General features: G+C 36.0%; 3 protein-coding genes across 3 annotated transcripts; all 3 read left to right on the forward strand.

The window, feature by feature from the left end:
* Window positions 1–6,539: 6,539 nt before the first annotated feature.
* Window positions 6,540–7,047, forward strand: LOC127121709 (probable serine/threonine-protein kinase PBL17). The gene is made up of 2 exons (XM_051052156.1): window positions 6,540–6,772; window positions 6,839–7,047. Exons 1-2 carry the CDS (start codon window positions 6,700–6,702, stop codon window positions 7,045–7,047), a joined length of 282 nt encoding a protein of 93 aa, XP_050908113.1. The 5' UTR covers window positions 6,540–6,699.
* Window positions 7,048–7,096: 49 nt separating this feature from the next.
* On the forward strand, window positions 7,097–8,648 carry LOC127117789 (uncharacterized). The gene is made up of 6 exons (XM_051047898.1): window positions 7,097–7,304; window positions 7,397–7,551; window positions 7,645–7,738; window positions 7,852–7,922; window positions 8,006–8,112; window positions 8,496–8,648. Exons 1-6 carry the CDS (start codon window positions 7,148–7,150, stop codon window positions 8,629–8,631), a joined length of 720 nt encoding a protein of 239 aa, XP_050903855.1. The 5' UTR covers window positions 7,097–7,147; the 3' UTR covers window positions 8,632–8,648.
* A 444-nt stretch (window positions 8,649–9,092) lies between these two features.
* Window positions 9,093–11,172, forward strand: LOC127121711 (DNA polymerase kappa; the record flags this gene model as incomplete). The annotated part of the gene is made up of 6 exons (XM_051052157.1): window positions 9,093–9,231; window positions 9,497–9,588; window positions 9,807–9,918; window positions 10,081–10,367; window positions 10,518–10,831; window positions 10,907–11,172. Coding segments are annotated over 6 exons (1,053 nt in total), but the record flags the coding sequence as incomplete, so codon positions are not given.
* Between the last annotated feature and the right edge of the window lie 1,191 nt (window positions 11,173–12,363).

A 12,363-nucleotide genomic window follows, 5' to 3' on the forward strand; every position in this document is an offset into this window, starting at 1 on the left:
AAAATTTGATCAAAAATTCTAGATCTGAGATTTGTGAAGTGTTGTTATGAAATTCTGTTAGGGTTAGGCATTTATAGTCCCTCCTAATCAAGTCCTAATCATGCTTAACCAAATGCTAATGAAAATTAGGGAATTTAGAGTGTAAGTGCAAAATTGAACTTTTCACCTTATGCCTGGACATGGCATGTGAATAGTGCACGTTTTTGGCCTTGATTTCACTCAAAATAATTTTTTAAGACCAATGATGATAGTAGCATGTGCAAATAACTCACCAATTTTGAACTTGAATTTTTCCCTCCAAAAATGAATTGAATTTTCATATATTTATGTGAATGGAATGCATGTCATGTAATGCCAATTTTGGAAACTAGAAATTAAAACAAGAATGTTGCAAAAAGAGCCACATGATTTGGACTTATGGTTTGAAAGTTATGCCCTTTTGAAGTTCCATGTTCACTTGACCAAGATTGACCCATATCTCTTCAACCATACATGAGAAATTCATGATCTTGGACTTTTTGGAAATGGGAGAACAAGATCTTCAACTTTCATGTTCAACCAAATTTCATTTGAAGCTTTCTTGATGATGTAATATCAAGTTGAAAACCTTTCCATTTTTGGCAATTTTGAATTACAAGTCACTTTCTATTTTTGGAAAGCTTTGTCCTGACTTTATTTTCTTCAATGTTGATGTTTGAAATGTCAAATGAGACTTGTTTGAACATGAATGAAGTATTTCTAACCACTTCCCACCTCCAAATCCAACAGTTGACTTTTGGTTGACTTTTTCAGTTGATAGATGACTTGGTCATGCACAGATGAATTTGAGCCTCAATCTCCTGATGAAATGGCTCCAAATGAAACCCTAGCTTATACAAGCTCATTAAAACCATATGATGATCCCCATCTCAATGAAGACCTCATCTCTTTGCCAAACCCTGATTGGTATAATTCAACTGATTAGGGTTGACCAAAGGTCAAAACCCTAATCCCAAGGAAGCTTGTCAGGAACAATGAACCTTGATGATGATGATGTACCATTTCAATCCAAGATAATGATCAATCTCCTTGAGGAACCAAAAAACCCTAATTGAAGCACAAACCTCAGATGATTAGTGATCAATTCAATGAGACCCTCAGGCTTGAATCTTTTAACCTCTTCATCTTCTGAACAAGACTTAGGAGGATGACTTGCTTATTGTTTCCACATGATATGCCAAGATGCAATGACTAATGTCCTACAAGATGAAATGCAATATGCTAAGCTATTCCCAAGAGAGGAGGGCAAATTTTGAGGTATTACACTAACCATAATATTTGTTCTACCACAACAATTGACCCCTTATAAGTGTTACCAAAATGTCCCGATTAATAAAAGGTCAGTCCCAATTAATATTAATTAAGTCAACCTGAACTCACAATTTACTCTATTTATCCCAATTGACAACTTTTAGAGCACATAGGAACTCAATTGACCTCAATTAATAGGAATTTAGGTATTTAAGGAAATATGGGGTATTACAAATGGCGAGGAGAATGCATGAATTGACTTACTTGTTGAACAACAAAAGATATGTCAGGGCGAGTAATAGTCAAGTAGTTAAGGCTACCCACAAGTTGTAGATACAATAAGGGATCAGGTAAAAGATCACCATCATCACGATGATATTTAACATTAACCTCAAGAGGAGTATCTACCGAATTAGTTGATTCGAGACCGGCCATAGAAATCAAATTTGTAGCATACTTGTGTTGATAGAGAAAGATGACCTTGGATATAGAATGAACCTCAAGACCAAGAAAATAGTGTAGATTACCCAAATCTTTCATGTGAAATAAGGCATGTAATTGTTGCTTAAGCCGCTCAATGGAAGCATGATTAGATCCAGTAATAACCATATCAACAACACACAAAAGAAGCAGAACAATACCCGCAGATGTACTATGAATAAATAAAGACGAATCATACTGACTATGAGAAAAGGAGAATCCAAGTAGAGTGGAGTGGAATTTCTCGTACAATGCTCGAGGTGCCTATTTAAAAATATATAAGGAGCATTTGAGCTTGCACACGCCTTTAGATGAAGAGAATAAGCCTTGAGGTGGAGTCATACAAATATCTTCTGTCGGGTCACCATGAAGAAAAGCATTCTTCACATCCATTTGATGAAGAGACCACCCACTAGAAGCAGCTATAGAGATGATCGTGCGAACAATTGTCATTTTGGCAACCAGTGCAAATGTCTCATCATAATCAATTCCATATTCCTGCTTGTTTCCTAAAGCAACCAAACGAGCCTTGTAACAGTTGAGGGACCCATCCGAATTCAATTTCACATAATACACCCATTTTAAACCTATAAGTTTGACATCAGGAGGACAAGAGACAATATCCCATGTGAAATTATATTGAAGAGCTTGAAGCTCTTCATTCATTACTTTTATCCATCACACATCTTTAACAGCCTGTGAGTAACAAATAGGAATAGATATGCTAGAGAGTGTGGCAGTCAGAGAAGCGTGTGAGGAATCATACCTATCTGGTGAACATCTATCTGGTGCGCGAGATATTCGACCAGAACGTCATGGTTCAACCGATACAAGATCAGGTGGCGGTCCAGCGTTGGGAAGGGGTGTGGGAACTTGTTGTTTGTGTTTTCAGACATATACATGACCTGATTTATAATGTTATATACATTGAGGCATAATAGAAAACTTAGGAAGAGTAACAATATCATTAATGACAGGAGAAACACAGGGAAACATAAACTGATTATCAAAAAATGTCACATTCCCAGAAATGCGAAAACGATGGTTAGTGATATCATAACACACAAATCCCTTATGAGAGTGACTATATCCCATAAATGCATATTGAACGGATTGTGCTCCAAGCTTATGCCTTTCAAAAGGAGGTAAGTGAACAAAACACACATACCCAAAAGTATGTAAAGTACTATAATCAGGATGAATTTTAAAAAGATGAAAGAAAGGAGAATCAAGATCAATAACCGTAGAAGGAATACGATTGATCAAGAATATGGCTGTGGAAAGAGCCTCCACCCAAAATCGGGATGGTATAGAAGCTTGGAGAAGTAAGGTGCGTGTTACATCAAGCAAATGACGATTCTTAGGTTCTGCCATACCATTTTGTTGAGGGGTATTGGGACAAGATCGTTGAGACAAGATGCCTTTTTGTTGAAGGTATTCCTGAAACTTATGAGACATGTACTCACCACCAGAGTCAGAGCGAAATTCGTTAACACTTGCTTGAAATTGAGTTTCAACATATGTCAAAAATTTCTTAAATATAGAAAACACTTCAGATTTAGAACGGAGAAAATATATCCAAGTAAAACGACTATAATCATCGATAAATGTGACAAAATATTTATAGTGAGCATGAGAAACGATGGGAGACATTCCCCATACATCACTATGAATCATATAAAAACAAGTAGAGGCACGGTAAGCATCAGACGGAAAAGGAAGTGATTTACTTTTAGCCAATTTGCAAATAGAACATGAAATAGAGGCATTAGAAATAACATTTTTATTTCCCAACAAACCAGTTTTACATAAATGATATAAAACAGAAGAGTTTGGATGACCCAATTTTCTATGTCAATCCTCATAAGACTTCAAAATGTTATTACACGCAAGAGATAAATGATTAGAAATAAATTGTATTGGAAACAATCTTCCCACTTTAGGCCCTTTCGTGATCATTTTCCCCGACACCTTCTCCTGCACAAGACAACCAGTACTAGAAAAGTTAACATCATAATTTTTATCTACCAATTGACCAACAGACAATAAATTGGAAATTAGTCCAGCTGATACAAGAACATCCCGAAAGTCAGAGTTTATGTCGCCAACATCAGTGATACATAAAGTATTACCATCATTTATTTGAATTTTCTGATTACCATGATAAGATTGTAAATTGTGCAAATATTCAGAGGAACTCGTAATGTGATTGGATGCACCAGAGTCAAGAAACCATGTGCGAGAAATATTAAAAGACTTACCCTGAATTCCCAAGGCCGAAAGAGTAGAAAGTACCATTTGTTGAATTAGTTCAGGCTGTATAGCACCTCCGTTTGATGTGCCGCCATTGGAAGGACCAACTGTATAAATTGTAATTGCATGGAATGCTTGTACCGAACGTTGTGTTGGTCGTGGAGGACGTGCGGGGCACTCAGAGATGATATGTCCCTGCTGCTTGCAATAATTACAAAACTTCTTACTACAGCTACGAGCAATATGTCCAAATTGTTTGCAATAGAAGCACTGAATTTGTCTCATATCATGACCTTTGCCTTTACTTTGAGCAACATATGCAACCGTCATAGGCTCGGAAATAACAACTTAATTAGACATGGCTCCTTGAGTAATAAGACGTTGTTCCTCCCTCATAAGCTCTCCAACACATGTGTCACACCCCAAATTTTACCCCTAGATTTCATAATCATTTTCATCCTATACATCATTCATGCATAGCTAACCTCAAGATCAAGATATACCTGGTTTGTTTCATATGTGAATTAGGGTTTCCCTCAAAGAGCTCAAAGGATTGATCAGTCAAAGTTTTGGATTAATCGTCAATAAATCAAGTTCTCATACACTCAAGAGATCTCTCTCCATCAATAAATAAGGGTATTATGGCCTAATCAGAAGTGCATCAAGCTTCACTTTCATCCGGTTCACTAATTATGGTTTCTCAACAACATTAAATTTCATCTGAGAATTTTGATCAAGACATGATCTCAAGCCTTGAGACATCACTCAACATACTAAAGTACATCTTAGGGCCCATACATGATGTTCAATTGGCTCAAGAGTTTGAATTCATTGAAGATCAAGAAATTCAAATTCATCTGATACACAATCAGTGCACTACAAAGTCAAACCTTTGACTTTTGAGATTTATGATCAAATATGAACTTCTCAAGTTAAATTTCATGAGTATATGCTTAATTGATGAATTTTATCAAGAAAAATCAAGATAAATGAGGTTACTTGCAAAAAGGGCAATCTTGAAAACATTGAAAATTTCACTAAGTATCCAAATTTCATGTTCAAGTGCACTACTTTCTCAAGCCATAACTTCCAATCCGACTAGTCATTTTCTTTGCTACAAAGCTCAAATGAAAGCACTTGTTCCATACTTCAAGTTTGTCATAGAGGGTTGATTCCATAAAAGTGCAAGGATTTTGATTTATGAGGCTATAAAGTTGGTGTCTCAAGTTGAAACACTTAAAAAAAATTTAAGACAGTTTTGATCCCTAAAAAGTGATAAACTTTACAGCCAATTTTCATCATGATCCACTTTGATTCAGAAAAAACTCAAAACATGAAAGTTGTAGAGCATGTCTGGGGATTTTTAAAAAGTACAAGTAAATTTTTTTCCCATGCATGAGCTATGAGTTTAGAAAATGGGAAGTTGGGGTTCCAAACTTGAATTTCAAGTCATGTTCATGATGAATTTTTGGAGGAAAACCATTTCAAATGTAAAAATTTCTTGATTGCAGGTCCTCTTGTGTATAAATCTATCCATAATCAGATGTTTATATGAATCCTAAGTGCATTACACAAGGAGTTGAGGTTTTGTCCATTGCATTATACCATTTATGGGTGAATTTGCAAAAGGTCACATTACTACTTTGATAAAGCAAACTTTATGTCAACAACTCACTCTTTCACCCTTGAAACTTGTCCCTAAAAATCACAAACAATCTTAAGAGATCAGAAGCAACCTTGTAGAGGCTAGGGAAATACGACAAACTCCTTGAAACTCAACTATTCATGCAAACTTCTCATTCATTCTCAACCAAAACCATAACTTCACAATTTTTGTTTCTAATCAGTTCCAATCCTCACTCTTTTCCTATAAATAGAGGGATCCCTTAAGTCTCAAAACACACAACAATAACCCCTCAGCACTTCATCAAACTCCCATTCCATTAGAATTTGCAAAAACACATTATTTTTGCAAGTTCTTTAACCAAACTTATTCTCCACGTGTATCTTCCAAACAAATACCACAGATCATCTCTAGACACCATTTAGAGCTTATTTAATCACTTGAACAAGTTCTGTAGCATCTATTTTATCATTCACCATTTCACTTCACTACGCCAAAAATGACTTTTAACAGCGCATCTTAGACAGCGCTTTTAAAAGAAAGCGCTGTCTAAGGTTAAAATTAAAATAAAACACGGAAAATGTTCCAAAAAAATAATGAAAGCGCTGTCTAAGGGGGGGTCTTAGACAACGCTTTTTAAAAGCGCTGTCTAAGACCCCCCCTTAGACAGCGCTTTTAGAAAGCACTTTTAAATATAGACCTTAGTCAGCGCTTTTGATAAAGCGCTGTCTAAAGTCTTTAAATTAAAAAAAAAAATTAAAACCAAAAGCGCTGTCTAAGGGGTACTCAATATTCAACTCATTAAAATAATTTATATATTTTAAAAAATATAAATTTCATATTCATTTTGAACAAAATATTTTAATAACATAAGAGTTCCTTTAAGAAAGTTGAACGTGTTTGGCGCTTTCTACGCCCAAAGCAATGCCACTCTTCATCTTTGAATCATTCTCCACTCTCTCTCTCTTTCTCTCTCTAAAACCTAACTCTCATTCATTCCAACAATGAATTCTGAATGTGTGTAAACGCGGTTTCTGTTCAGATCGATATTCATGGGGATTTGCTTCAGCATTGAAGAAAAACACGTTTCCCTCTCCGATTCAAAACCAAAACCTAATTCCACAGGTACTTCAATTTCTTTCTCGCATTTTCTCTTTCCGTTATTTTATTCTTGAATTTGCTATGAATCAGGTTCGGTTGGAAATGAATCCACTGCACCAACAACTCTATTAGGTGGTGGTACTGGTTCCATGAATATCAAAGAACTTCGTGAAGGTGCTGGATACAGCAACGTCCATATTTTTACCTACAACGAATTGAGGCTTTCCACCAAGCAGTTTCGTCCCGATTTCATTCTTAAAAGGCTTAAGCTTCTCCTTCTCACTCTCCATCTGTCGTAAACCCTGAGACGAGGCTTAAGCTTCTCCTTCTTCCTCAAATCTACCTAGTTCACCCGGAGGCGACACCTGAGTTCTAACTCGCTCCCTTCCAGATTAAGCCATGCAAGCAGTATCAAATTCTCGCCGAGTCTCTCGGCTCTTACAGTCTCCGATTTTCCTTTCATTTCATCTTCGAAGCACCGAACAACCGTTTCTCTCAGGGCTCGCACAACGCAATTACAGTCCCGGAGTTGATAATGTTGAAGAAACTCCAACAGGTTCTTCATTCATTTGTTAACTGTAAATTCGTTTTTCGAATTTCAATTTTGTGATGTTTATTGATTTTGTATTGTTGAATTTTTCAATGTAGAAGCTGTGAAGGATCTTTATGATAAAATGCTTCAGTCTGTAAATGTTAAACGATCCATGCCTCCAAATGCTTGGCTATGGTCGATGATTGAGAATTGTAAACACCGTCACGATATTAGTCTTCTCTTTGACGTTTTGCAGAACCTCCGCAGATTCGTTAGTTTCTATACTTTTGCAGAATCTCTATCTATATATTGATTCAGTCTCTTTGCTATGGTGACGGGTTTAATTATTGTTTTATGTGAGCAGAGGTTGTCGAATCTTCGCATACATGATGATTTTAACTGCAGTCTCTGCTGGGAAGTTACGAAAGCATGTGTTCATGCCGGAGCCCTTGATTTTGGTATGGTTTGTTTGTGTTTGCATTTTATTATTTTTAATCTGTGCTGTTTCATTTATGAAATTTGAAGATATGAAATGGCATTTTAAGGTTATTTGATTTTAATGTGTGAGCAGGAAAGAAGGCTCTGTGGAAGCATAATGTCTATGGATTGGCGCCAAGTGTTGCATCGGCACACCATATATTGGTATTATTTGACATTCTAATGCTCTAATTTCTTTGATTTTCTCTCCTGTTTGCAATTGATAAGTTACTGTTATTTTGTTGTAGACGTATGCTAAGAATCACAATGATACTAATCTATTGGTGGAAGTAATGAAACTTTTGAAGAGGAATGATTTACCATTGCAACCGGGCACGGCAGATATAGTTTTTAGGTATGTCATTCGTTTTGCATTTTCATGATTTTGTTTTGCAGTACAAAGGGTCTTCTGTGAATAAGATTTTAATATGGTGTTTACCTCTAAAAGGAGTTGCTGAACTTTTTGTTGATTTCATTGTTATTCCCTTTAAACTGGCTGGCATGCTTCATTTTCAAATCATGATCTGTTGTTAGTTCCCCCAAAGCTCTATTTGATTGTATGAAGGCAATTTGGTGCCTCTTTGTGCCTTAGGCTACAAGCCTACAATGCAGTTAGTTTGCTTGGTTTTTAGTATTGTCCAACACTAGACAAATTATGAATCTCACCTTTTCTTGTATGTTGCTTTTGTTCTCTTAAGTATGTTTTTCTGACCTGTTACCTGGGTCAATCATTTGCAGCATTTGTTACAATACAGATGAATGGGAGTTGATTAATAAGTACGCGAAAAGGTTTGTTAAGGCTGGTGTAAAACTACGACAAACCTCATTTGAAACATGGATGGGATTTGCTGCCAAAAGAGGTGCTCATACTTGATGTCTTTTGTCTGCCTAATTCTATAAGCTTCTATTGAACTTCAACATAAGTTTGTTAAAGAGGGTTCCTATTCCTAAATTGAACACTAAACTATCCATAAAACTATGGAGATAATAATTTGCCTAGTATTTACTGGCTTTTGTTTTTTCTTTCTCTCCGAACTTGCATCTTCCCAAATGTTGGCAAGCTGTGTTTTCTCAGCTTTTAGGACATTGAAAGAAACCCAAAAGGGAGGTTAGCAACGCCTCCGCACGGGTAAAAAGTTCTGGTGCTAAGAATTATTTTATTAATTCTCTATGTTCTGTTCACTTTCTAGTTTCAGCTTTCTACAACCATTGTTTGGGAAGTTTCTAATTTAGCTTCATCTGGGTTTACTAACGATAATCTTTTATTTCTAATCATACATGTTTCATTCTAAATTAATCTTGTAAAATCCTTACTAACATGTGATTTTTTATCAAATTGTTGCAGATTTTTTTTACTCTGTGGGTTTAGGGCTTGGAAAGACTGATTCTCCCCAAGCAAGTTTTCGGAAAAGTATCAGCAATGAAAGGACATTTTCTGCCACTGAGGACGAAGTGCTGTTGCAGAAAAAACTGGGTATATGTCTTGTCAATTATTGTTCATTTTTCAGGGAATTTTGATTTCAAATTTTAAATGTTGTCATCATAATTGTAGTTGATCAGTTTGAATTTGTGGAGATCCTCTTAAGTTTAAACTCCATTGTCATGAGATTCCTTCAGTTTAGGTTACAGTTTTGTTACACATGCTAATGACACTATGAGATGCTGAGTTTTTGAATTAGATAAGTGTTTAGTTATATTGAATCATAAAAAAGATGAGCCATGCAAGCTTATGTTTGCAGTGGAGCTTGCTGAAATGCTGTCCACAGACATGCAGAAAGAGGGCCTTCATGGGCGAACGTTGACTCTTAAACTGAAAACTACTTCTTTTGAGGTACTTGTGATTTCTTGACTCTGTTTCTTTCTAAACAATTTTCTGTTTATGATAGAGGTCAATTCTCTGGCTTGGGTTCTTACCTCTGGACAAAGCTTTGTTAAAAGAAAAGTTGTTAATATTGTTCAAGTTCCTTTAAGGATTTGTCATGATCACCATGCATTTTACTATCTTACTATATTTCTCTTGCAAGTACTAAAAAAATGCTCAATCTATAGGTTCGGAATAGAGCTGTGACTTTACAAAACTACATCAACTCAAGTGAGGATATTCTGAAGCATGCATCAAAATTGCTGAAAGCTGAACTTCCCGTTTCAGTAAGATTAATAGGTATATGTTTCTGTTAACTTGCTTTATTGTTGACCAATTATTCAGATGGTGCTCAAGGCCAATATAAGAGGGTGCTTTCTGCTTATAGATATAGTCTATGAGCAAGTTCACATTAGTTCCTTGTATAAGTCAGTGCATTACAGATTTTTCTTCTCCTCTTAGGTCTTAGAGTATCACAGTTTAACGGAGATAAAAGTGGTAGTGGTGCTACCCCTGATCGTACACAGAAGACTATTACCAATTTCATTACTTCAGGAGAAGCCAATAGGAAAAAGGACCCTTTTTCAGATGTTACAGATCATGACTTTATCAGTGATATAGAAACTGATCCTTCGATTGATGTTGGGCACACAAGCCAGCTTGATAGCAGAGATCCTTTTGATGGTAATCATTCATTAGATGTAAATCACCAAAGCTACACTCTCTGGAAAAATGATGGTGCAGAGAAGGTATATCTCCTTTTCTCTCTTTATTTTTCGAAGTAGCTGACATATATTGATATAGGTCAGTTTCCGCAATCGAATAATTGCTTTGGCGGATTGAGGAGCATGTTGATGTTTTTTAGCGCTACTATTTATCATCTCTGCCGTATTTACCAGGTACAAACTTCTGGTAATGATGCTGCAAGTTCTCACCACAGTGCATGTACAGAGATGCTTGGATCAACTTCATTCCAGGGGAAGTTTGAGGGGAAAAATGTGAATGATGGGTCTAATCTTCTGGAGGAGGATAGACTTAATTCTTGTCAGGAAACAACAATGTTGTGGTTGAATGACTATAAATGTTCACTCTGTGGAATAGAACTTCCTCCAAGTTTTGTTGAGGAAAGATTAGAGCATTCTGATTTCCATTTTGCTGAGAAGCTTCAAAAGGAAGAATCAAGTATTCGCCAAACATCTATTCCGATTCAAAGGTAAATTATTGAACTAGACAGTGATTCCACATTTCTGTTTAAAGTGTTTGATGTGATAGGTCTATGTTTTTTCAGTCAGGATCAAAAGCACCGAATCAATAGACAAAGCAAATCCAAGAAGCAAAAGTTGTCGCAGAGAGAGGGCCGATATACGCCCATTGATTATTTTTTTGTTAAGGAGTAATCAAAGCTTTAAGTTATTATTGTATAATTTGTATCTTATTTTGCCTCACATCAATAATTTCTAAGTCTCTAGGAATGTCTTTTCTCCACATAAGATAAAATATGTATAGTTGTATTATGAATCTTGATATGATTAATAAAATAGTCTCATTCATTCACCGTGTGTTTAATTTTTCTTAGTTTATGTGAATTGTTCTAATTGCTTCATTTTTATTTTATTAGCGTGGAAAAAATCTGGTTGAAAACAGGTAGAAATTCTGGTTTATAAACCTGGAAAAAATGTGGTTTAAAACAAAAGCTTCAAAAATTTTCGTATACCTTAGACAGCGCTTTTGTAAAAAGCGCTGTCTAAGGGGGGGATTAGAAAGCACTTTAGGCAAAAGCGCTGTCTAAGGGGGGCTTAGACAGTGCTTTTTGAAAAGCGCTGTCTAAGGTATACCTAAAAAAATTAAAATAGGAGGGTCTTAGAAAGCGCTTTTGGCCAAAGCGCTGTCTAAGGGGGTGGGGCTTAGACAGCGCTTTTCAAAAGCGCTGTCTAAGGTATACCTAAAAAATTTAAAATAAGAGGGTCTTATAAAGCGCTTTTGGCCAAAGCGCTGTCTAAGGGGGGGGGGGGGCTTAGACAGCGCTTTTAAGATTTAAAAAAGCGCTGTCTAAACCTTTAGCAGCGGAGGTTTAGACAGCGCTTTAAAGCGCTGTCTAAGGCTAAAAAAAGCGTTGTCTAAGGTCTTGTTTGTTGTAGTGCTTCTTCACTTTGCAAGAACATTTGTGTGAGATAATACAAGTTGTTTCTGGCCATTCTCATTGTTCAAACACTATCCTCAAGGACTAACAAGACTGGTAGAATCTCTCTCTTATCTCTGTAGTAGCTAAGAATAAGCATTGGACTTTCTCCAATAGGTAAGTGCACTTACACTTGAAACTCTTGCTCATGCATCATTCTTGAATATTTATTGAAGTTAAAATGTAGTACATAGTGTGTTTGTTGTATGTTTGCTACTGTATGCATTATACCATGCTCATGCATTGAGATTTTATTATTTGGAAATTAAACGTGCAGTTCTAGTTTTTGCCTTGGCACGCTTTTTACATTGAGTTTTAGGATGAGATAATGATACCACTAGATTCCTTGCGAAAAATAGAGCAATTTAGGTTCTTACGATTTTTAATTTCATGGAAAATTGAGAGAGTTATGGTTGTTTGAAATTTTGAGAAAAAAAATTAAAAGAAACATGCAAGAACACGAGGAAGAAGATGATGAATTGGTGTCATTTTCCAGTTTCTGGAATCGTTTTATTATATATATTAATGTTTGTAACTAAGATAATTGATGTATCACTGCCCCAGCG

This window comes from Lathyrus oleraceus, chromosome 2 (assembly GCF_024323335.1).
Source record: "Lathyrus oleraceus cultivar Zhongwan6 chromosome 2, CAAS_Psat_ZW6_1.0, whole genome shotgun sequence".
NCBI lineage: Eukaryota > Viridiplantae > Streptophyta > Magnoliopsida > Fabales > Fabaceae > Lathyrus > Lathyrus oleraceus.

Bases quoted from the DNA above. Each gene is read 5' to 3' on its own strand.
- LOC127117789 (XM_051047898.1), top strand. From the start codon at position 7,148: ATGCAAGCAGTATCAAATTCTCGCCGAGTCTCTCGGCTCTTACAGTCT. The intron at 7,739-7,851 runs GTATGGTTTGTT...ATGTGTGAGCAG, and splicing joins TGCCGGAGCCCTTGATTTTG to GAAAGAAGGCTCTGTGGAAG. The intron at 8,113-8,495 runs GTATGTCATTCG...AATCATTTGCAG, and splicing joins ACGGCAGATATAGTTTTTAG to CATTTGTTACAATACAGATG.
- LOC127121709 (XM_051052156.1), top strand. From the start codon at position 6,700: ATGGGGATTTGCTTCAGCATTGAAGAAAAACACGTTTCCCTCTCCGAT. The intron at 6,773-6,838 runs GTACTTCAATTT...GCTATGAATCAG, and splicing joins ACCAAAACCTAATTCCACAG to GTTCGGTTGGAAATGAATCC.